The 25,991-nt window shown below is 39.9% G+C and overlaps 1 protein-coding gene across 3 annotated transcripts in view; it reads left to right on the top strand.

Moving 5' to 3' along the window:
• The window catches only part of LOC102193636 (GDNF family receptor alpha-2), a 65,837-nt gene that overhangs the window by 20,763 nt on the left and 19,083 nt on the right, over nt 1-25,991 (top strand). For 2 of the 3 annotated variants that reach the window (XM_005729361.1, XM_005729359.1), the window contains exon 4: nt 13,457-13,835. In XM_005729361.1, the coding sequence (XP_005729418.1) occupies nt 13,457-13,835 (379 nt within the window). The remainder of the gene's footprint in view (nt 1-13,456; nt 13,836-25,991) is intronic. The other variant, XM_005729360.1, reaches the window with a different exon arrangement.

Below are 25,991 nucleotides of genomic sequence, written 5' to 3'. Positions count from 1 at the left end.
TAGATCATTGTTCAAGCAAGAGGAGCCAAATATAAAAGCACGTAGACTGAAGAAAATGTTCAATTTTAATGAAAAATATAAATATATATAAAAAAATTTGAGGAATTACCTGAAAAGAGACATGCAGGGTGCATGCATACAAATTGGGAGATACACACAGGGAATCATAAAAGAGAAAAGAGAAAAACACAAAGAGGGTGAAAAAAAAAGCCAGGCTCATGGCCATCACATTTCTGCCATCTTCCTAGTTGTTTAATATTCATGGTTCTGTTTTAATTAGCTTTATTATTATAATTTAGAAACCCACAATATTTGTTTGAGTCTATAATAATAACCAAGAAATCTGCCTCTGTGTTCATGTTTTTTGATTCAAGCTCAAAGAGTACAGAGTGTTGTCATTCAAGTCATGTAGACTCATTACTAATTGTGATGTTAACCACAGTTGGAAGTAGAAATAACCAATCTCAGCTCACACCATGAAAACAGTGTGACTTTAATACATATATAAATTATTATTAGCTTTAGAAGTTCCCAGTTTAAACAACTTTATTGTCACTTATGGCTAATTAATAATAATATTGTACAATTAAATATACATTGATTAGTTTTTAATTATGTCTTCTAACTAACTGATGAATTCTCATAAATTTAAAATTATTTCACTAGTGAGGAATGACTGCTGGTCTGTGGAAGCCATGATGTTGCCCTGCGATCTTGAATACAGTGGGGAAGATAGACATTGTTGTTCCACCTAATCGTGATTCATGTAAGTAGCTAGAGAAGATGGTACAAATTTCAATTTGTGAATGGACTTCAGATTTAGGATACGAAGGATCCTACCTATATTTTTTTAATCTTGGAAGGGGGTCCAAAAATACAAAAAAAGACAGCAGGTGAGGGAACTGACTGGAGTTAGTAAATAAAATCTTATCCTCTTCTTTTTTCCTCACTTAAAGCCTCATTTCCTGAAGTAAATTGAGGGCTGTAATACTCAAAAACTTTTATAAACAGACTTATTTATTCCCAATATTATGACAATTACTTATTTTGAGCAAATTAGACATGCGATCCTCACATCTGCCAGACTGCTAACAACAAGCTAGCTAAACTAACAACTGGTTATAAGCTCACATTATTCCAGCTAATGTTAGGCTCAGATATCCTAAAAATCTTATAAATAGTATGATCACATTCTCACATTGTATGAGAAAGTGTCAGAGTCCAACAATGTTAGTGCAACTTCAAAGAAAGTTTTACTAATGTCGGCTAACAGAGGCTAACAGCAGCTAACAGCAGCTAACAGGGGAAAGAACAGCAGCACTTACCTATAGAAAAGTTCAAGATATCCTTAACAAATCACCTCAGTGTCACTGTTAGTGGACAAAAGTGAGATTCACTGACTCTTTTGGACTATTGGACTATTGGACTACTTCCACAAAGTTTTACAGCCTCGAGAGCAAATTGGCATAGACACATATTGACAGCTGAGGTAAACTGCAGACTGATAGCCTCACTGCAGATGAACAACAGCCAGAGTTATCTGTCCTACAGCAGCTACCGTAGCAAGGATTATGCACCTGAATTGAGGGTAAAAAAAACTCTCATTTGATGGGTCTGCAAACCACTGACATCTAGTGGAGAGATTTTCCCGTAATGTACTTTTAAGAGTGATAACTTGTTGTGAGCTAATTCTTTTTTGTCAAAAATATAATAAAACACACAAGGTTACAAAAAAATGAATGAATAAAGAAAGAAAGAAAAGTTAACAGCTTAGAAGTCCAACTCCCTTCCTGAAAGAAAATACAGTACAATGCACCTAGACATATTAAGATACAACAGGGACTCATTACTCTATCCATTTTGCTTCAGCTGTTTCCTCTACTCGCTTCAAGGTGAAATATTGGATTTGGTCTCGAAAATCTGTTTAGCCGCAAGCTTTCCTCATTATTTATCATTTCTGAGGGCAGGGTAATTGATTGTGGCACTGACATAAAACCACAGGCAAACAGATAAGTAATTACACACTTCTTTTATGGAAATACTTCTCCCTTTGATTGCTAAACCAAACAAAAGTATTCATAATCATGTCTATAAATGTTCAACTATATAGAGACTTGGGGAATATATGATATCTGGTTAGGATTGTTCTCAGATGAGAACAGGGAAATCTACACCCTCCAAGAGGAAAGGTAGAAAATTGAAAAATAATCTCTGCTATTTTAAAAGTTTTTGTGTGGAAGGGAGATAAGGGACATAAGTGGTGCTAGAATAAAAGAAGAATTCTGTACTACTATATGCACTCACACTGAATTAAAATGAAACAGAACATATGGAGACTGTTTCTGCATTGCCCCGAGTGATACCTGGAAAACTATTTCACACAAGCTGCTCCTTTTAATGGGACTGTGTAGTCATAGCCTGATTTTGCATATCTTTGAATACACATGCAGTTTGCTTGCATTGTACACACAGAGACAAAAAAGACAAAGAGCAAATAGCAAATTTAATCCTGTGGGATCTGTCCCTTGAAATAAGGTCAGTGACTATACTTTTGCCTGTCCATATTTCTTTTTCAGCAACAGTGATGACAATGTACTCGAGTATTGTTTCATCAGAAACACAGAGATGAATTGTGCTCTTCTTGCCCTGGCTTTGCTGGCACTGTGCACCTGCATCAGCAATGTTTCATCACCTTAGTGCTCAGCACAGTTGCATCTCGGGCTGAATAAAGTGTCCTTGTCAACACCAGTCTCTTTGCTGTGATGGCAGTATGGTGGCATTTACTAAATCCTCCTTTCCTCCGCTGCCATGCACCTTTCATCACAAAAGAGGGATGGTGATTATAGGTTAGTACTAATTTGTAACGTGACAGGCTATAAGCATGCCTCATCACAAAAAAGCATATTTTGACTTTGACAGTTTTTGCTGATACTTTAAGGTGGACATAATTATTGCGATGTCACATATCATGTACTGGAGCCCCCTCGAACAAAAGATGGTTGTCAGTCACAAGGTAGGGCAGCCAAGATGAAGCTTACCCTGCACGTTGTATTCAGAAAGACAACTGAGACCATAAACTCATCATGAAATCTTTATCTTTATCGCCAAGGGCGATCGTGGCTCAAAAGTTGGCAGTTTGTCTTGTAATCAGAAGGTTGCCGGTTCCAGCCGCGGCTCCAACAGTCTCGGCCGTTGTGTCCTTGGGCAAGACACTTCACCCGTTGCCTATTGGTGCACCCCAGGGCAGCTGTGGCTACAATGTAGCTTGCTATCACCATCGTGTGAATGGGTGGATGATTGAATGTAGTGTAAAGCGCTTTGGGGTCCTTAGGGACTAAGTAAAGCGTTATACAAATACAGACTATTTACCATTTGAGGTTATAGATCAAGTGGGCAGAGGGGTAATTTTCCTGTAGACAACCATACAACTTAACTTCTTTGCAACCAGAGCAGTCTCCCCCTGGTGGCCATTTCTTAGAATACAGGCTTAAGTCACTTTGATGTTGGCTTTTGGCTGACAGTAAGCTGATTGTAAAAAATTATAGTGGGGGAAAAAAGACAGTATAATGATCAAATTAATTAAAAATAATGCTTTTTAAATGTGCCAATGAGGAAATTAGGTTAGCAATAAAGTTCTTCCTTGACCTTATCACTGCTTTAAAGGTACATCTAGTTATATTTAATGTGACACAGCATAGCTTGGCATAGTTTAACTTTCCTCATCCAGCTGATACAAACATGCTCCCTGTCACATCCATCAAGTTCAGTGTCAGATAGATTTTGCCACATTTTGGCGCAGAGACCAGGTCTGGCTCCTGCAGTCTGGTTTCTGTCACAAGGTATGATACCTCCCCCCTGCACACCTGTCCACATTAAGCTTAGTCAGATTATTGGCAGATATTTTTCACTCCTATGACTAATGACACAGGCAATTCTGTCAGTTCAGGGCAGAGGTTGTGGTTACCTCATGACGGAGATGACATATTGAAAGGGAGCCAGGTTTGTATAGGGGAGCAGTGGAAGTGTTCCTTTGTGGAGCAGGAAAGCTATGGAAAGTATTTTCCTTTGGGAGTGCTTTTGACAGCTTCAGTGAATGCAGTATGGCCAGCATTCAAGTCTGGTGATGCTAAACTTGTATTCTTAACCTGCTTAGTTGGTAGAAACTCATAGTTGTGAAAATGTGTGAAAATTTGCAAAAAATAAAATAATTATCCGAGCAAAATGCTTTAAAGAGGAGTTAAAGAAGGAATATAAGTCCCCTACAGACATGCACTCTTCTGATGATTAATTTTCTATTAATCATCAAAAATTTCCTGCTTGATGTGGATGAATGTGCTTTTTTGGAAAAGGTTACACCACCTTAGCAACCCAGTATCGTGGGAAACTGTGTAATAGACACGCTGGTCTACCGGGTCCATTTTACGCTTTGCATCTCCAAAACGTGAAATGGACAGGCTTGCAGAACTTGCATTACTATATGCCAAATTTGCATTACCAGCAGGGGGAGATAATATATTTAAAGCCGCAAAGTCGGTAGTGAGCAAAAAAACTCATATTAAGTACATTCCAGTGTCCTTAATTGTCGGAATCAATTAAGGTAGGGGGGGTAATATGTATATACATGTAAATGTGTTAATAATTTCTGTTTAAACACTTTAAACACCGTGATTATTTTCATGCTGAAATAAAATATCTCCCTCTTCAGATTACTGTAACTTACTACAAATTCTGCATTTCTGAGGAAGCTGAGTAATCTTGTCCCAGTCATGTCTGATACGGGATTTAAGCTGTTCAACAGTTCTGGGTTGTTCTTTGTTGATGACAGAGATGCTGGCCTTTGAACTGAATGCTGATAACAACTTGGATCCTTTTACTTTGTAGTCTGGAGGAAAGTGTCCATGTTTTCCAAAAAAGAATTTCACTTTTGGTTTTGTCTGGCCACCAAACCGTTTTACACATCTCCCCAGTTCATTTTAAATGAGCCAAAAGAAGACAGCAGTGTTTCTGGATCATGTTCACATGTGGCCTCTTCTTTGCATGAAAGAGCTTTAACCTGCCTTTGTGGACAGCACAGTGAACTGTGTTCACAGACAGTAATTTCTGGAAGTGTTTCAGAGCCCAGGAAGTGATTTCCATGACAAAATGTACTTGTTTTTAATCCAGTGCTGTCCAAGGGCTCATGGACATCTAGTACTGATACCTGGCCTTCTCGTAGGGCAGATGTGTCTCCAGATTCTCTGAATCATTTGATGCTATTATGTCCTGTTAATGGTGAGATATTCAAAGTCCAGCTCAGTGAACCTTGGCTGATCTTTACTTCTGAGAAACTTTGCCTCTCTCAAACTCAATCATGCTACTGACCTGTTTCCAATTAACCTAATTGGCGGATAAATCTTGCTTCAGCTGTTTCATTTTTGTACAACTTCTTTTACAAGCCTTTTATTCTGCCCTCAGCTTTTTTAAATGTGTCACTATCATCAAATTTAAAATGGCCAAGATTTTTATGGAAATACAAACATTTCTGAGTTTAAACATTTGATATATTTTCTATGTTAAATTGTGTTTAAAAATATGTGTTTATGAGCTTTGTAATTCATTGCATTCTGTTTTTCTTTACATTTTACAGTGACCCTGTGCACAGTGACCCTGTCACCTTTAGTATACCAGAAGGATGCATGATGAATGCATTAACAGCTAACTGGGCATGTCTCTCCTGCCATTGTTTTTGAAAATTCCCCCAAACCTAAGTTTCTCAAATTACAGCCCACAGTGGCCCTTTTTATTGACGTTATAACAATAAGAGAATTCACTTTCATGCATCCACAGTTCATGTCAAACTGTGACAGACGCGTTTGTATTAAATTTCATCTCTTTTGTCATTTGACATGTAACACTGAAAAATATGGCCGCTTTTAGGAAATGTTAACAGCCCAGTCAATAATGGTTAAACAGTTCTTTTTTTAATTATACTGCTGATAGAAGCAGTCAATTCCTCTGAAAAGACACATTTTCTAATTGAAAATCAAAATCTAACTTAAAGTTAGATGTACATTTTTGGCTTCATAAACTGGCACACCTTGCCCTAAATACTAATCTCACGGGAAGAAAGCATTTGCTATTAGACACCCAAATTTGCTTCTGTGAGAAAAAAAAAAATCATAAGTATTGATTTTTTTTAACAGGAGCTGTAGTTAGTTTTTAGCTTCCAGCTGTTAACAGAAGTCTTTTTCGAGAGTGAGACAGCTGGGTGCATTCACACATTGTGGCACAAGAGCTGTAACACCATTAATTACTTCCTTAGTAATAAGAAGAATTTTTTTCTCAGAAACTGCATGGATTGGGATTTAAAAGTAACTGACAATGTGAACATCACTTCAGACAGGTGAGCTGGCATGCAAACCTCCAGTTTATAAGCTACAGTATCATAATTATAGTTTGATCTGTCAGTATGTGTCACACGATTCAGTGTCAGATTTTACGCATTGCGCAGAATATGATGCAAGTGTTGTAGCTCGTTCCTTCACTGTGGTCGGTGTGTCTGAATTAAGCTGTGAAGGACATTGAAGTAAGCATGAACCTCTGAATGACAGAATGTCCTCACTTTGCCAGCAATGATAGGGCTCTCAAAAGCCCTTTTGAGATATATCATCGTACCATAAGTTATGCAACATAATATATATTTCAGCTAATATTTAGAGTGGCTGAACAAGTCATTAGGCATGAGAGAAAGTGATTAATCAGTTGCAGCTCTGTTTTCTATGGCAGCATCTGAGCTGAAAACAATTTCTGTGACAGAAAAAAAAGCTTGTGCTAGAAAATTAAAGGATGTATAAAGGATGCACTTCACAGATGCTATCAGGTCAACAACAACAAAAAGACTGAGTAAATATGCAAGATGTGTAATAACAATATTGTTTAAGCACAATCATCTGCATAATAAACTAGTCATTATTCATCTTACACCTGCTCTGATTTTTTTGCTCATCTGCTCTAAATCTGACTTGAGACAGATTTAGTTTAGCACATCATGAGCAAATCAGTCAATTGACACTTTTCAAACTTTTAATTTGAAGTCATAAATTGCCTTACTTGTAAAACATATTAACCGCATGATCTTCAGTAGAAAGCTTGGACACAAAGGTACATCGGGACTTACATGCACATAAACAGCAGTATGTGCATGCAGTGGGGTTTTTTTGTCCCTAGAAGGATCTTCATCACCAAATGATAGGGGAAGCTAAGTGAGTCTTACCCTGAGGAAATCTGTTGATAATCAGTTTTCCATCCAAATCCAATCCTCTTTGGGTCTCTAAGAGTTGAGTCCTAAGTAATAAGAAATGCATACTTTCCCTGTTCTAATCAAATTCTGCTTAGCACCACGGGGAATCTAGCAAATCAAAGAAAGAGGGGGGCAACAGGAAGACACTTTTTTATTTGTTTATCAACCCACACTTACCAGTAACAGACAAACAAATGCTCCAGCAAGTTCTGCTAGTTCAGAGTTGGAATCTGCTTCTGCCGATATAACTGTTTTAAGGACACTTACTGTACCTTTCAACCTGCTGATCACTATGCTGATTAAAGCTGCAACAGATAACGTTTTCTTTTCTATACCAATACAGGCTCTGTACATTGAACCAGAGTTGTGATCCATAACCTCTGTTTTCTCAGTTACAACTCCAAAGACCTGTCCTCAGATCAATAAGACACCAGGTGCGAAGGTGGGAGAGAGAATCTCCTCTCCAAAGCCCAGATGAATGGCGTATCACACACAGGATGCAAAGATATCATTGACTGTAACTGTTAATATGCTCCTTGTGAAATATATTCTGCTCTCAGTGACTCGGTGGTGAGTTAATTAACTTATTAGGAACAGAGGGTAGCAGCGAATCCTGCACTCAGAGGTTCCTGCAGGAATTAAGTTTAACATCCCTTAGTTAGACCTTGTAACTCTCTGCACTAAGCCTCTCACCTCTCGGCTCCGTGGGCCTACCATCCAATTAAATCCAGAAAGCTGTTTCTACAGCTGAGAAAAAGGGAACGGGGCAACAGTCCTGCTCAGCATGCTGTTGAAATGTTTGACATTTTCACATTGTCCTCATACACCCTATAACAATTACTATTAGATACACAAACACTAAGTAATGGTGGGTGAGGTGGGGGGTGTTAGAATGTATCTTTGCATGTGTTTGTTAGTGAAAGATTCATTTTGTGCACGCTTGCTGTTGTGCCTCCATGCATATATATTACTTTGTTTATATGCTTCATTATTCTGTGTGGATTTTCTAATCAGTTCACCCTCAGTCCAGCCAGAGCTTGTCTCTCTCTGGGTCAGTAATGAGAGTTGTTCCAGGCACACTTATCAGATGCCCTTTTGAATAGTCAGCATTTTATTAACAGTAAACGGCAATGTTTCAGTTTGTTAGTAAGTTTTGTTATTGCCTCCTTGTGTGCTGGTAATGACGAGACAAGAAGATTCTTGATACAATATTGGCCAGGCTGACCTAAATACACTTTTGTTAGACTTGAACAAATTCTGCATCAGAGCCAGTGAAGACTACAGGAGGTAGACTCAAGGGTCACTGAGCGTTTTCATACTAGGAAACGTCACTTGAAGGCAACAGAAACATCTCAAGTATTTAGAAGTGTGTTTGCCACGATTTAGAGATCCTTTGGATATCACTTTCCCACCTCCACTCACACACATTTATTCTCACATAAAGGTAGGTAATCCTGCTTCTATGTGATTATACAAGATCTCCTCTTTTTAGCAATTTCTCCATGATACCTGGGGACATTCAGCTGATCCGTAAGAATGATGACATCTACACGTTTAACTTGGCTAAAAGGGCTTAGGGAGATGATGTTGTAGATTTGGTGCACCATCTTCCTCCATATAGAAAACCCCACTGCGACATGGAGAATAGAACTAATGACTGATGAGCCCTTTGACACAGAAATGCTTGACATGCTCCTCGGGGTCCAGACTAAAGACTTCCCTAACAAGCTCTCGCGCGCTCACCCAGGGCTGTATTAAATCCAAACTTTGGCACCTTTCCTAATTACTGAGAACATACCCAGAGCCAAGAGCTTCTTGCTAACCTGGGCTGAACTTCCCTCTGCAGCGTAGTGTCCCTTGAGTATAGGATGATATATGAAATGCAGAATTCAAATTAGGCTGACGGAGAGCAATTACTGGGGAAAGAAGATCGCTTCCTCTTTGGGGAAGAAGTATCAAAATCGTGATACTGATTACACGAATGTTTTATCCACTTCCTTGCATTTATACAAGCTCTGTCCACTTCTTGTTCTCTCTCTCGCTTTTTATTATGCCCCTTTTTTCTTTATTTCTCACTGAACCAAAGGTCTTAAGTAATTTTGTTTCTCTCCATCTGTCTTCCTGTAGATGTCTCCTATCGCGCATTTTATCCCCCTGCATCCTTCTCTTTAGTCTTTTCCTTATCTTTCCTTCTTTGCCCGCGTGTGCTATACGTGCAGAAAGAATAGATGGTTGTTTCCACCACATTGCCATCAGTGGAGCCTTGTTTATGATGCCCACAGTGTAGAGATCCTTATTAAAAGCCCATTAACAGTCAAACAGCAAGATCGCAAAGTGACGACAGCGCTTTGAGAGTTTTTGACAGCAAACCGGAGCACGACGTCTGAGACACACGTTGTTTACGACACAAAACAGTCATTTAAAGACGATTTCAAACGTTTGCATCCCTCAGTTCAATTTAATACATGGCATTTGTCCTGCACTTGTGCGCTTAAAACATCCCCACAGACACGATCGTGCAGCCAGAAGGCAGCACAATATTTACGACTTGTTTTGTCCTTAATGACACTGATTGCATTTCTAGTATCTACAATAATAATCAGCCAGTGCAACCCATCCACTTGTCTGTCATTCAGTTGGCGTCCTCGCTCACTCATTAATGCATGGTACGACAACTAACAAGGTAAGTTAATAGATAGGTGTTGATTATTGTGATGGTGAGAGCTGTTGATTGCACTGCTGATGGGCTGGGTTAATTATTCTGAGCAAATGTCGCGCATCTCTTCTGAATCAGGATGACTTAATTGAAAGCTCTCCAGCCTGTCTCTGTAAGTGGCTGTCCAATCTGTTATTCTCTGTCCTCCCATTTCATCTTTCTATCTGTCATGATCAGCTCCTGTAATCAACTGCTCAAGCCTTCTCTTCCCTCTTAAAGCTTTTTCCATTTTTGTACGTCTCGTATCATTAGCTTATCAACATCTTTCGCCTCACATTATAGCAGAATGTGTTTGCTGAAAACTTCCATTGTAATGCACTTGGAAAATCAATTATGACTCTGTAGAACAACACCGAAACATTTCCCCTCCCATCTTCAACTCGATGCTTCCTTCCTCTTCTCCTCCCGCTCTTGCTATCATCCTGTTTGTGTGTAAGCACGTCAGAGCCATCAACTGGGCTTCGTATCTTATGTTCGCCCCAGGAGATCTTTTTGGGTTGTGCACTAAATTCAATCTCAGTTCCCCAATCAAAGGTAGTAAAAAAAAAAAACAGCAACAAAAAAAACCCTTCCATTGCTACAGCCTCCAAAGCGGCTTCGGCCCTGCTTGGTCAGATAAATCTTAGTAGCTCATCCTTCTCCTATTTTCTTTTCATCCCGGACCCCCTCAGTGGCCTACATTAAAGCCTGGAGATGGCCAGGAGAGATTTAGCAGTTGTAAACTCCCAGTGTAATGTAGCCTGAACCACTAGAAAGCCACCCCGCTAACCTCTCCCCCACCCCCGCCCCTCAGGCCCTCTTTAGCCAAGCTTGGCTCAGCTCTTGTTTCATGTCTCAGTATATTCACAGATCAACTAAGTCACATAAGTAAACGATCGGAACGCAACTCCGTCTGCCTTTCAGTCACTTAGACTAACAAATAGTGAGGGTGCTATGCTGTCTGACATCTGCTGAGGAGTGTTTATCCTCTCCCCTTTAGAGAGTGCAAAGATAAATAAGATGATTCAAGTATATTTTAATATCGGTTTGTCGGGTTAATGCTTTCAATATTTGAACAGAGAAGGAAAGCTTTCCCCCCGGTCTGTGACAAATACTGGAAAAGACAGCACTGCTCTGAACACCTACATCTCTTGAACTCAGGACATCTCTCTTAACACCCGGACCGTTTATCAGCGCGCCTGCTACATTAACCTTGATTCATCTAAATGAAAGCCCTGGTTAGCTGAAAGCTAGATTAAGCGTGCTTTTTTCTTTCTGTGATGAACCCCTGATATTCTACTTCTGTTATTCTTCAGTGGCTGTGAGTTTTGGTTTATCTGATGTGATCTGAAACGACAAAATCATTAATTTGGTGGGCCTGCTTATTTTTCCCCTGTGTCACAATGTGATTCTATGTATCCCCATTTCTAGGATTGATAATGTGCGATGCACCACTTGGAAACAACACAAGTTCTGTAGCACACACCTCTAAAATAAATGGTCTTCTTCCTGCTCCGGGCTGTCTGATAGACACAGAGTGAGATTGGTTCTGCTGAATAAGAGATGAATCTCTCTGAGTGTCACCAAGCTGCCACGACCTCTGAAATATCATTATCTACAGGGTAGGCAGGTTAACTTCTCTAATATACCCTGAATACAAGAGAGGGGTGCCACAAGTGAACATGAACCTGCTTTATTACTGTTATATCTCAGAAAAGCATGTTTTTGTTTTTTTTACTGCAGCTGTGGTATATCTGAGGACATCCTCCTAACATAACTAATGATGTAATCTTTTTTCCATGTGTGTGCTGACCAGTGATTGCACTGTCTTAGTTTGTGATGACACTAGAAATAAATGAGGGGACTCGATCTTAGATTAGTGGATTAAGCGTGAAGGGTTTACAGCAGTCATTTCAAGTGCTTGAGCTTACCATGTCTTGAGCAGATGCTACAGTATTTACTGCTATTTCCCATTTGCCAGCATTCACATAAATAAAATCTCTTGTCAATATTTTCCCAGGGATGCCAGCTTGCTTTACATTTCTCCATTAAACTAATGAGTATGATAGAAGAGTCCTTGTTTGCTACATTTGTTAAATAACTTAAAATTGTAACTATTATTAGTGTTAAATTGAGGTAAATATTGTGATGTACTAATATGATGGTAATCGTGCCATGCTGTTATCTAGAAACAGATCATTTATCCATCCATTTGGAATCATATATTAATTTATTCATATTTCACTCAAGGTCTGAAACAGACTAAATCAATAATTCAGTTGGAGTGAATGGAGCTGGCTGCTAGTATCCCTCTGGTGGCTTACTGTTGGTAGGAGAAACAGAGGAACATATCAGAGATTCAAGGATTATTGTTTTGTTTGTTCATGGTACTTTGCAGCCAAGCCAAATCTAAACGATATCAGATTAATGATGTTGAGTCAGAGGCTCAGCGGAAAGATTTTTATTCCTCTCAGTTCTCGCACAGATGCTTGGTCAAGACAGGTAGCATACTGGGTAATGCTTTACGGCAACTGTGTCAGAGTACAAGTAAAATCTGAAAATGGGGACGTTTAATAAAGCATTTCTTTAAAACGCAAAGATGATGGGAAGCCCGAGAAGCCTCGAGAAAAATAAGTACATCATCACCAGTGGGTTTCAGCTTTTCCACATCCAGTCACTCTGCTGTTATTATAACGAAATGCTACGGCCATAAAGCAGAGAAACACGTCAGCGTGGCTCCTTGGCTTAATCATCCTCAGTGTGTGGTGTTACGGACAATCGGTAATGTCTTTGTCAGTAAGAGTGCAGTAAAACTGATGATGATTCTGGCTCAGAAGAAATTAACAGTCACACTCACAACGGGATCCGTTCTTGAAGACTTCCAGCTCAAACCTTTCTTGACCCTGTTACAGAAACTCCAACAATTAGGCCCCTCCCACCCTTCAGAAATTTTAACAAATCCCATTGGATACAAAGCCGTCCAGTGGGATTGGACGCGTTGGCAGCCCAGTTATGCTTGACACCCTCACTTAAGATCAGTTTTTCAGCTGGCACGGTTGAAATCTTTCAATTCTCCACTGCTGTTCTTACTATTTGCCATTTAACGTGTCATTGTGAGAGAGTGTGCGTTTACTAAAATATTACAATCTAAAGATAAGATGTATGTTTTTTGTTCATTTAGTTTGTAATGCATTTCACAAATGCATTTTTATTAATGTTGTGAGGATACCTTTGTGTAAATGTGGAGCTATAAAAAGGTGACGATTCTTTCAGTAAAATCATGTTTTACTAATAAAAATATTTTTTTATAAGTTTGCAGTGACATGACATGAAGGCTTTTACTTCTTTTTAACTGAAATGTTTTCTACCCAAAGACAGGACATGTGACACTTAACATCTTTTAATCATCGAACTGTAAACGTTTTTTTCTCTTTGGGCTTAATAAACTGACAGAGTTCTCTTTCTTGTATTTTTATGAACAGCAGCCGTCACAGTGACCCAGAAAGGTTTCCACTGTCCTGATACAGAGAGGGACTGCAACCCCTGCCTTGATGCAGCCAAAGCATGCAACTTAAATGGGAGCTGCAAGAGGCAACGTGCTTCTTACATCAACATATGCAGCAAAGCAGACTTCAAACCGGGAGAAACTTGCAGCAGGAAGCGCTGCCATAAGGCCCTGAGGGCTTTCTTAGACCGAGTGCCCAGTGAGTTCACCCACCGGCTGCTCTTCTGCCCCTGCCAGACTACAGGCTGCGCTGAGCGACGCAGGCAAACAATTGTGCCCGACTGCTCCTATAAAGATAAGGACAAACCCAACTGTCTGGAGCTACGGAAGGTCTGTCACCAGGACCCTCTGTGCAGGTGATGGAAACAGACAGGGTTGGGGTGGCGGGTTTGGGTATATATAATGGCCAGAAGAACATTTTTCTGTGCGGTATGTGGCTAGTGTTAGAAGTGCTGTGAAAAAGTATTTGCTCATTCCTGATCTTTTTTTCTTTTGTCACACTTAGATGTTTCAGATTATTAAACAAATTTTAATATTAGTCAAAGATAACCAGAGGAAATACAAAATTTTGTTTTTAAATAATGATTTTATTCATTAAAAAAAGCTTTCCAATCCTTCTGAGTCCTGTGTAAAAAAGTAATTACTTGTCTGAATCAAGAAATCATTTAAATAGAGCCTGTCTGACAAAGTGAAGCAGGCTAAAAGATCTCAGAAAGAAACACATCATGCCACGTTCTAAAGAAAGTGAGTCACTGACATCTATCAGTCTTGAAAGGGTTACAAAGTAATTTCTAAGCCTTTGGGACTGCAGTGAACCACAGTGAGAGTCATTATTCACAAATGGAGAAAACTGTGAAGCTTCCCAGCAGTGGACGGCCTTCCAAAATTTCTCCAAGACGACGATCGAAGATCAGTGACTCATCCAGAACCCAGACCAACATGTAAAGAACTGCGGGCCTAACTCGCCTCAGTTAAGGTCAGAGTTCATGATTCAAAAGTAAGATAGAGACTGGGCAAAAATGGCATCCATGGGAAAGTTTAAGGAGAAAACCATGGCTGACCAAAAACAACACAAAGCTCGTCTCACATATGCCAAAAATATTCTGATGAAAACATTCGGTGGACTGATGACACAAAAGATGAAGGGTTTTGGAAGGTCTGAGTCACATTACATCTGGTGTAAAACTAACAGCATTTCATAACAAATCATCATAGCAATAGTCAAACATGGTGGTGGTAGTGTGATGGTCGGAGGCTGCTTTGCTTCTCCATCACCAGGAAGATTTGTTCTCATTGAAGGAACCATGAACTCTGCTCTCTACCAGAAAATCCAGGATGTCTGGCCATCATGTTGTGCCCTGAAGCTCAAGCTCACTTAAGTTAGCGCAGCAAAGATACAAAACACAACAGCATGTCCACCTCTGAATAGCTTGGTTTAGGAGTGGCCTAGTCGACTGAGATTCTTTGGCATGAACTCAAACACATCGTTCATGCTTGAAAACCCTTCAGAAGAGAGCCAGTTATCGCAAATGCTTGATTGTAGTTCTTGGTACCAAGGGTGGCACAAACAGTTATATGGTTTAAGGGGCAAATAGTTTGTCACACAGGTCCAAGTAGGATTGGATAGCTTCTTTCCTTTAAAAAATTACATCATCATCATTTGAAAACTGCATTTCATATTTACTCAGTTTATCAAATATTAAGGTTTGTTTAATGATCTGAAACAATAAGAAATCAAGTAGCTCTGTGTATGGATGAGGATACATGCTTCTGTGTTAGCAAACCGGCTTTGGTTATTTGACTGAAAGATCTGGTTCATCTGGTTCATAATAATAGTAAATTAATTGACAAGTAAAAATGAAGCACTGAATTAGTGCATTGTTTTCGACGGCTTTTTCTGTCTTCCAATGTCATATCTTAAAGGTTTTTTTTGTTCTGCCCTACGTTTGCCAGTAACAGTAATTAGACTTTAAGGGAAGCTGTGGCTATTAGATGCAGGATGAAGATGTGAGGCAAAGTTGGAGGAACGGTGCTCAATTAAGCTGAACAAAACATTAGTGAATCACTCTGGCTGCGTGGGGCATCTATTGGATTCAGAGGCCAGATTCAATTCACATCCACCCAGCCGTGGCATGTTTCTTTGTCTTAGTGCCACTGAAAGCAGGTGAAGCACAACAGTTGTTGCCAAATCAGCTGTCAAGCTCTTTTCGTTCTTTTTTTTTAACCTCCGTACCGTGTGCTACATCTGGCCATCAACAAGCTTCATGCCCAGCCAGTTGTAGAAGTACTCTGAATTCATTTGTCTAATAGAATAAAAAATTCCAGTAATTTTAAGCATTTAAAAACTCATTTATGAGCCTAATGGGGTTCAACCAATCATTAGACCCTTGAAAGCTCACTGCTAAAAATAATACTCGTGATATGAAAATTAACAGAAGGGAAAACTTTTGGCTACTTTTTCATTTCCCAGTGTGACAAGTGATTAGGCAGCTGATAGAAGTCTCTTTCCAATTATATTACAAGTGAAAGTCGAAAATAACTGGTTTGTTATCTACTCAAGATCCCTGAAACTCAGAAACAGCCTCTTCTTTAAAAAAGTATTTTTTTTTAAATAATTACTGTTTTAATCTTTGTGGTTTTTGTGTCCGAAACAAAAACCACAACATTGAAAAAAAATCACTTAAAGCATCTTTAAAAACCTCATCCGCTAATCTCCTTATTAAAAAACGTCATAGATGTGAAAGTCAAAGTGACACACTGTTTTTCTCACTTTTGGGAAATCTCGACACACGCACTTATATTCTTAAAAACAAGAATGATACCATTGCAAACACTGAAATTAGCATTTTTGGAGAGCAGCATTTCTCTGAACGTGCACTTCCAACCTTGTTCCTCAGAGGTGAGCAGCCTTCGAATCGAGTGTTAATGGCAAAAGCATAATTTCTCTCCACCAACACTAAATCCAATCGCACTGTTAAAGTAGTGAAAGTCTATCACCTCTCCTCCAATTTATGATTGTCTCGATAATTACCTGCTTGCCTGCTTTGTGTAATCTGTTTTCAGGCTGAGTTGCTTTCTTTGACCTTTAGACCCTGAGGTGTCTGTGCTGTGTGCCTCCTTATTGAGAAAGATGAAATAGAACGTTAAAGCTCATTATCTGTTGCTGCGTAATGCCCCACCGAGGTCAACAGCTCGATGAGCGCGTACGCACTCACACAGCGTGGAGGCACCTGTGTATCGACAGAGCAATTCAGGAGCTGCACATGCACACGCAGATCCTCGCGTACAACCAATTTGAGCTTGAACGTAATTCTGATAATCCACTGTTTGTGCATTCCCCTGCAGTGAATAAGTGCTGCCATGCAAGAGAATGTCACTACGATTCAATTACACCGGGCTGACACTGTTCTCAAATTAGTGCTCTTTTTTTTCGTGCTGTGGGATGCCTGTTATCACGCCGTCCTGCGACGTATTCCTCTGTCTGTTGCATGATGTCACACACTACAGGATCGCTATATGTCCTTAAAGATTGTGGAAACATTTAGCTTTTTTATTTGATCTGATAATTCACTAGAATATTAAGACATCACCCTCTTAATTAACACTTGTTCAGTCGCTCTCTAATTTACTATTATCGAGTATGCTGTATAAGCAGAATGATAAAACTACTTTGTCATGCTAATGAAGACGAAGTCCCCAGTTTGAGGTATGTTTTGCGAAATCCTGGTGATAATCACAATGAACAGTCTTCGAAGGAGCCCTCTTTTTAAACACAGAACACAGCAGTGCCTCGGCAGAGGAAACTTTCATTGGCTCCCTTCTTCCGTCTCAGAGATTTGTTGATAAAACCAGCGGAAGATCACTCAAAGACAGGCCTGTGTTCCCCGGGGATGCCTGTCTGACGCCAAACAGGGGATGTGCAGCAAGCCCAAACCTATTTCGTTTTAACACAAGGGACAGTTTGAGTGAGGGAGGAGGGAGAGATAATGAGACGGAGAGAGGAGGAGGAGGAGGAAGAGGAGGGTCTCAGAATCGATTTGGGCCGCACAACTATACTGCAGCAGGTTGGAGGTCAGTGGTTTGGTCACACGGCTGTGGATCTCTGCAGCAGACTCCACAGGCCATTTCAAATTCAAGCATAGCTCCCTGAAATATACTCTGCTAAAGAAGGGTCACAGCTCAAAACACACCCTCATCTATTTTATTATTTATTGTAAACTCTTAAAGACTGCAATTTCCTACTTTACACTAATAAAAAGCCCTCAGCTACTGTATTTTTGGAGTTTTACCTTGAGCGTGTTGGATGCCAAATTGGCGACGATTTTACCTTTGGGGACTATTCAGATCGCTGCAGGTGGAGCCTAGAGCTCAATCAAACAAAGACTAAATATTTGAAAAGATTTCAAATAGCTAATCTTGGCTTGGGCTTAGATGGCATATTGCTCTGGAAGATTTCCTTCTCTTCCTCGTCTCTGAGGAGGCAATTGTTGACATACCCTGGGGCTGTAGATGGACAGAGAACAAGCATTAAATGGAGCAGCTCTTATTTCTTACAGCTTGTTGTACTTCCACCACAGTTATTACATTATTACCTTCCATAATCCTGCGCAGGGAGACAAAAACAGATTTTTTTCCCTATTTCCCTTGCTTCCTCTCCTCTCTACTTCTCCACCTTGTGGTATCGCAATCCTTCCTGTGGATCCAACAGCTATTCATTTGGGACTGCCGAGTCCTCAGAGTGACAATAGGCTATATTTGGATGCACTGTTTTGGGGTACTGTAGTGTGTGTGTGTGTAAGTGTGTGTGCACATGTATTCATTCAGAGAAATTCCCTGTCCATTTCCATGTCACCTTATGCAACACAAGCTCAATGAAGCCCATCCCAAAGAGCACTGAGCTGTGTATGTGTACTGTATTGATTGTCTAGGCGATCAATGCAACACTTTTATCTTTGATTTATTTCCCCTGGTCTTCAGGCTCACTGGGTGCTCTTTGATTGAGTTCTTTGGCCACTGGGTTTCAAAGTGGGCAGCAGAGAGAGACAATCGATCCCTGTACAGGTAACCTGACCCAGTTTGAGAGAAATAGTGTTATCAGTCTACTTTTGCTTACAGAAAAAAAAAACAGGGTATTGCATCCTCCCCCCTCTCACACATACACACAGAGCTCTGAATCAACAGTCTTCTCTGTTGCATCCAACAATTCAAGCCTCCACTGCGGGAGAACAGCGTAGGGGGAATGACTGCCCCACATGGCATTAACCTGAAGTTTCTGAGATGAAGCTGAAAGAAATCGCAATGCTGTTGCCCTTTTATCTGAAGTTTTGCTCTCACACATTCACTCACATACACCTTTGTTCTCTTGCACTTGTGAGGAACCTCATCACCATGATCCCTGATCTCTAATCCTTAGCTTTCCAGTCACACGTAGGTCAGTTCTGCAGTTTTAATAAGCATCCAACACGTATATGCGTGGAAGCTGTTTTCTCTGAAAATGAAGTAATACAACATCTACAGGAACAGCGGCCACAGAGATATAATAACTATTTCTCAGGAAGATGACTACTACAGTGTGTGTGGGAATATGTATGTATGTATTAATCTGTTAAATGGTCCATTATGTTCACATTTATTTGGTAACTTAGCTTTCTCCTCCAGATGCTTTGAAGCTAAAACAATTAACTGAAAAACATAAAATCCCTCTGAGGTAAGTGGAGCAAAGTCTGGTGATAATTCTCTGCTGCTTTATCACTACTCCCTACCTATTTACTCCAGCAGTTCTATGTAGTTAAAGCAGTAGCTTTCTAGAACATCAACCGGCATGATGTAGCTTTAATATTATTCTACTTTCTGGTCCACTTGGTGTCTACTTGTTAGACATTCAAACATGGTGGAGATATTGTGATGGTCTGAGGCTGTTATGTCACTTCAGGACCTGGATGACTATAACTGAAGGAATCATGACTTCGGCTCACGACAGAGATCTGAAATGCAGTTTCATTCACCTCTGAGTCTCTCAAAGAAAACAAAACGAAGTGGCCTAGTCCAGCGGTCCCCAACACACGAGCCACAGTGGTCCGTGAGTCGTTTGGTACCAGGCCACAAGAGTTGAGGCTCGGGTGGGAAATCTATGGTTTTCAGGTTTGTTTTTCTTATCTAAACTCATTTTCCCAGGGTCTTTTCCTGTGTTGTAGTTGTGTGTCTTATTTTGGAAGAAAGATTTAAATGTAACCATAGCGACCAGAGAGCATTAAGGGGCAGAGAGGAGGATGTTACTCTCAATGTTGTTGGCGCATTTCAGGAGGACGCTGCTAATAAAGTTACACAATTACACAGTGAATTAGAATGCATTATTATATTTACAAAATACCACAGTTTGTGTCTTGGTCGTATCATTTTATTTTGTTGTATTTATCCGCAACACCTTAAAGGCCGATCCGTGAAAATATTGTCTGTGGTGCAAAAAAGGTTGGGGACCACTGGCCTAGTCAAAGTCTGGAGCTGAAGCCAACTCCAGTGTAGCTGAATTAAAATAATTCCCCAAAGAAGAGCAATGTGAAAATTTCACTGGTATCTCAAACACTTGAGTGCAGTTCTTGCTCCCAGGGGTGGCACAACCTTTTATTGGGTTTTTGATTTGAATAGATTTGAATAGCCATGAATAGATTTATTCCTTTAATAAATGAAATCATTGTTTAAAAACTGCATTTTGTATTTACTTGGATTACCCTTGCCTAATATTAAAATGAGTTTTGTGATCTTAAATATATGCTAAACAATAAGAAATCAAGAAAGCAAATACTTTTTTCACAGCACTGTACCTTGTAGTGTAGGGGCAATAACAAGTTTGTGCAAAACAACAGAGGGTATGCAGATAAAATTGACATTTCTTTGACTGCGCTGGACTGTGGCCTACTTGCCACTATAGAAAGTTTAATACTTAAGTGTATACAGGATTGATTAGCTGTGCAGCAACAAACTAAACAAACTAAAATGGAAGAAGAAATACTTAATGAATGAAGCAAGGCAGCTAAAACACCTTCTATGTAAGTTTGTATTCTGTATCATTGTATCCAGTGTTAATATCTAATTATGACTTATATTGCAGATTTAAATCTAAATCCATTCTTACAGGTAAAACTAAGGTTAATCTCTTTAACACTACTGAAGAAGAAAGGACTGACTGAGCTGTCCTCGCTTTCCAGAATTTTTCCCACTCTCAACATCTGAGGACAGCGTATAAAAGCATACGCGTAGACAGAAGATCTTCCTTACTTATCCTCAAAAGTCTGGGCTCAAGGCAATACCTGGACTCTGTCTTTTTTCTGGTAACATTACAAGCCGTCGAAGTGAATGTCTTTTCTGATAGTGTTAAGCTGGCTTTGCAAGCAAAGCGTGTGTCAATTGGCGACCTTTTCCTTGTGCATAGTACAGTTTGTGGCTTTAATCAGGCATCGGCTTCAGCGGATACGTGCTTAGCTTGCTGGATACACATGAGAGCACCACAAGGAGTGAAAGAGAAGTAAAAGAGAGTATAAAAGAGTAAGGGAGGTAGAGGGAGCGAGATGGGGGACTCAGTGGAACAAAAAGAGTTGCGCATTTCATTCCAATGTATGGATTAGTAAATGCATTTACTTTCCTAATTCTAATCTCGGAGGGAACATGGTATAACGGAAAGCTGTAGTGATTACTAAATGTTCTCGGACCAGAGAAACTTTCCATAGCTATAAGTACAGTCGGGGGAAGTAACCCTTTCTTGTGTATGAGCTGGAGATGATTATATTGCTTGCAACTTTGCTTTAAGGGTCCTTTTTAGTTCCTCTTTCAGCGTAGGTACTCCTTGAGTGTGCTCCAGTGGTACCATATCTATTATTAATGCCAACATTATCAATAGGGCTTCCGATTTATCTACTGTACGATCGCTGTGTGGTTTTGAATGTGTCAATTAAGGCCGACTCGTTCACCTCTTAATCACTGTTACTTTCAGATTCTCTTTATACTTACAGAGACTTGCTAAAAGCTGCTGCATGTAATGCTTTCTATAAACATTTCCACTGAATCATTTTGCATGTGGCTGATATTTAATTATTATTATTTAATTATTGGTAACAACAGTACGTCAGCATTTTGCTTTTTTTTTTTTTTTTAGGAAAAGTGAATCTACTTGTTTGATGTGTTCACTTTGACTGGTTCGTTTGTCTTTTGGAAACTCAAACAAGTACAACTTTAAACAAACTATTCACTTTTTATCAAAGCTCACACTGCTGGACAGCGTGTGCCATATATCAAACATCTTTCAAAATTCTATTTTGTTTTATTTATATATTGCTCGTTCACATCTCAAGACATTTTGCAATATGTTGTAAGTTAAATATGGGCTTCTACAATATTAGATAAGGAACCCCAACATTTCAGCTTTGCCCATTGAGGAAGCTCATGACAAACGGAGAGGAATGTCTCATTTTAAACAGAAAGAGATCTTTAGCAGAGCTAGACTCACAGAGGAAAAGCCATCTGTCACAACCATTTTGGGGCTGAGGGGAAAGCGAGCACAGAGCAGAGGAGGACAGAGCGAAGGAAACAAGAGGAGAAAACAGAGTGAAGAGAGTAGTTGAGAAGCACTCCTCAGTGCAGTGCATCATGGGAAGTCTTCCAACATCCTGAGCCTTTAGCAGTTTAACTAAGGGGTGGTTCGGTGTCACCTGATCCAACCCTAACTATAAGCTTCACAAAAAAGGAAAGTTTTAAGCTGATTATTAAAAGTAGAGAAGGCGCCTGTCTCCTCAACCCGAGCTTGGAGCTGGTTCCACAGGAGAGGGGTCTGATAGTTGAAGGCTCTACATCCTATTGTACTTTTAGTCTGAGAGCAAAGTGCTCTGTTGGGATGATATGGTACTACAAGGTCTTTAATATGTAATGGGGCCTTATCAGAGAGGAGAAAGATCTTTTAATTGAATTCTGGATTTAACAGGAAGCCAATGAAGAGTACGTAGCTTTCTTGTCCCTGTCAATACTCTGCAGTGTTTTGGATTAACTGAAGTCTTTTTAGGAAGCTTTTAGGACAATGTGGTGATAATAAGGAATTACAGTATTTCAGGTTAGAAACAGCAAATCCATGGACTAGTTTTTCAGTATAATTCTGAGACAGGATGTTTGTAAATTTTTCAATATTAAGTTTCTTTTATATTCTTCGACTCACAACAACAGTCGTCTCAAGGTGCTTCATACTGTAAGGCAGCAGTCCCCAGCCTTTTTTGCGCCATGGACCAGTATATGTCCGACAATAATTTCACGGACCAGCCTTAAATGTGTTGGATAAATACAACAAAATAAAACCAGCACTGGTACAAAAAAGAAAGATTTATTCATAACACACGGGAAAAGACCCAGGGAAACCGAGTTAATGATAAAAACGATTAAAAAATAACGCTAAAAACCCTGAAAACCATCAATTTCACACCAGCAAACGACTCACAGACCAGTACCGGTCCGTGGCCCGGGGGTTGGGGACTGCTGCTGTAAGGTACACAACCTACAATATTAGAGGAAAAAGCAAGTATTACACAATCCCCTATGTGCAAGCACGTGGCAGCAGTGGAAAGGAAAAAGAGTTTAATAATTACTAATGATTAAATGCAATAGTGGTGTTTAAACACAGGGAGGGCGAAAAGAGAAGTAACGCTCAGTGCATCATGGGAAGCCCCCCGGCAACTTAAGTCTATTGCAGCATAACTAAGGGATGGTTCAAGGTTCCTTATAGTGGTGCCAAAGGCCGAGGTAAGAGGCCAGTGAAGTATGTGGTTAGTCACAGTGTGTCTCTGGTTTTTAGAGCTGAATACAATCATTTCAGTTTTGCCAAATTTATAACTTCCCTTAACTGATTGCACTTAACAGAGGCAACAAAACAGAAAACATATTGTCAGACTTCCCTTGATGTATTGTCAGAGTTATTACTCACCATGGAAGAAAGAAAACACACTTGATGGGAACTTGGTATGGGTCTTTAAATGAAGTCATAGTCGTTACTTTTCATAATAACAAAATCAAATCTAACGGTGACAAAGGTATTATTGAATTGAATATTACTCCTGCAGACTTACGCAGTAATTAATCTCTCTGTCACTGGGAGCAGATTGCTTTGTAATGTCACCGGTACAAAATGAGTTCACCAGCAGTGTTTGTACGTTCAATCAAAATCCAACGCTTTAAACTGAGCAAATGCAGAAGAAAATCAAATCTATCTTTGAAAATTATGATATTGATTCTTCTTCATATGTTAAGATCCAATAACTCAGCACTGCTAGTTTACAGTTTTGTGACCTGTAAAATGACTTTGAATGCATGAGAAACTGAGGCGGTAAAATAAGCACTGATATTAAAGCCAGTTTCCTGGTCAACAGCATTACTATCGTCCATACGCTGCTCTTTTCAGATGGTCTATCAGATTTCAAATGGTTTTGATCTTCTAGTTAATAATGCAGGACAAACTGTGTCACCAGCCAGTTTTTGTTGGTTTCAATTCTCTGCTGAGTAAGGGGTTGAAAGGTTGTTTCATTTGACAGCTAAGCTAAACTGCCTTGCGCTTTGACTCAATGCCATCTGTGCACAGTTGGCCTTTTAAAGCATTGACTAGGAATCCCAGTGAGTACAGTAGATCTAAACGAGGCAGGCCTCTGTCCAGACACATTTTGGAGAAAATAGCAACAGACAGTCACCTCTGACTAGCGCCATCTCAGGGTCACCGGAAGAAGCGTAGGGAGAGAAAGCAGGAAAAGGAGACACTGCAAATTGTCTGTTAGTCGTAAGAAAAAATAACTCTGACAGATGTTATTCTATTTTAATCAAAATATATTCATAGCACTCCACTCACAAGGTAAGTGCTTCATTGTTAGGAGTTTCATAATAGTTTTTTGTCATGTATTGAGCGGTGCAGAATAAAAGAGTGTCAAAACGGTTTAATTGTGAAGAAGAAAAAAAACAACAACATTGCCGGGCCGCATTGTTTGCTTTGGCGTTTAACAGCTAGTGACAAAAGAACTGCTGAGTGCTGTCGACCGAACCACGGTCAAATTTACATGCCATGAATTTGCACATGAGCATCTCTAGCTCATGGCAATTGGTTTACACAAAAGTGACAACAGGACATTAATGAAGAAGGAGAAGAGAGGAGAAGCGAGGAGAAGATAAGGTCAGATGAAAAAAAAAGAAAGAGGCGAGGTAGCAGAGGGGAAACATCTTTTGTTTTTTTCTTATTTGCTTCATGTAAGAGATATTATGTTGGCAGCTATTGTGTCATGGTTATTGTTATGCTTTCTGTAGATGACTGAGCGATATGGTCTCTAAAGACTCTCTAGGCTAAAGACTGTGGGAAGCGATAAGAGTGAAAAGCCATAATTTCACATTTAACAGAAAGTATCATCCGTAGAAAAAAACCTCATAATTGTAGACCGAGCACAGAGGGGAAATTCTCCAAACCAGCCAGGACTCTCAATGAACTGTTGTTTTTCAAATGAAGCTATTAGAAGACTTTGGAGTTTGATAACTGTTTTTCCTTGTTCCTCTCCTCCTTCGCAAGGAAATGGTTTCCAAGACTGACAGTCATCTGATTTAAGTCACATTGTTTGTCATGGGCATCGAGTGATAGGAATAAGAATCCATATAAAAAGCCATTAGTTTTCTATTACTGCCAAGCTGGATGGACAGGCACTCAGCGCTCAGCCGAATCACTGTGTTTAAAGTGTCAGGTTGGTTGAAAGAAGTCTACCTCTGTGGGGGCTCCCCCTGCCACTTCCCTGGGGGCTGAGTGGCTGAAATGACCATAAAACTCTGTTGAGCTAGACAGCCTGTAATTTCAGCAGTGAGAGGCGCTTTGCCGAGGTATAATGGAAAGCCCGTGGAAGCCATGAAATGCGCTGCATCCTGGTGTTGGAACACCATTGTCTGAACACTCAGGACACCTCTCTAAACTTTAAATTACTGTTTTTAAGCCATCATTGTCTGAAAGAGCTCTGCTTCTAAAAAGAAACACGGTGCTTGTTCAGTTTCTTTAATCTTCCGTGGTCTTTGCCATTCTTACAGAAATCTGACGTTCACATTCTGTATTAGTACAAAAGTAAAAGACCTTTTGCCCATAAGATACGGAAAAATGGCGCTTCGAAAGGTTGCTTTGTGTAGGCACAATAGAGTTGTTCTCTCTCCCCTCTGTCGTATCTTTTTTATCATCTGTACCATGGTTGTGGGTACAAGTGCCTTTTTCACTCTGAATGGAAATGGTTGAGAGGGGCCTTCGAGTGAGGAGGACAAGTGCTGAGAGGGGTTGCTTTGCATTTGTCTGTGTATGTTCTTTTTTTATTATGAAGGCTACTTATGTATTGTGTGTCGCTATTCGATAGTGCGCGTTTCTGTGTCTACACTCGTCTCTGTGGCGATGGCGGCGCGAGCATAGCGTGGTCAGTTTACTGAGGCGAGGTTTCACATGTGATGTTAGCAGCATGTCATGTCGAGAGGCTCTC

Source organism: Pundamilia nyererei, unplaced genomic scaffold, assembly GCF_000239375.1.
Source record: "Pundamilia nyererei isolate P.nyererei 1_Seehausen unplaced genomic scaffold, PunNye1.0 scaffold00033, whole genome shotgun sequence".
NCBI lineage: Eukaryota > Metazoa > Chordata > Actinopteri > Cichliformes > Cichlidae > Pundamilia > Pundamilia nyererei.
The sequence above is the reverse complement of the archived record's forward strand: the minus strand, read 5'-3'. Positions and strand labels throughout refer to the sequence as shown.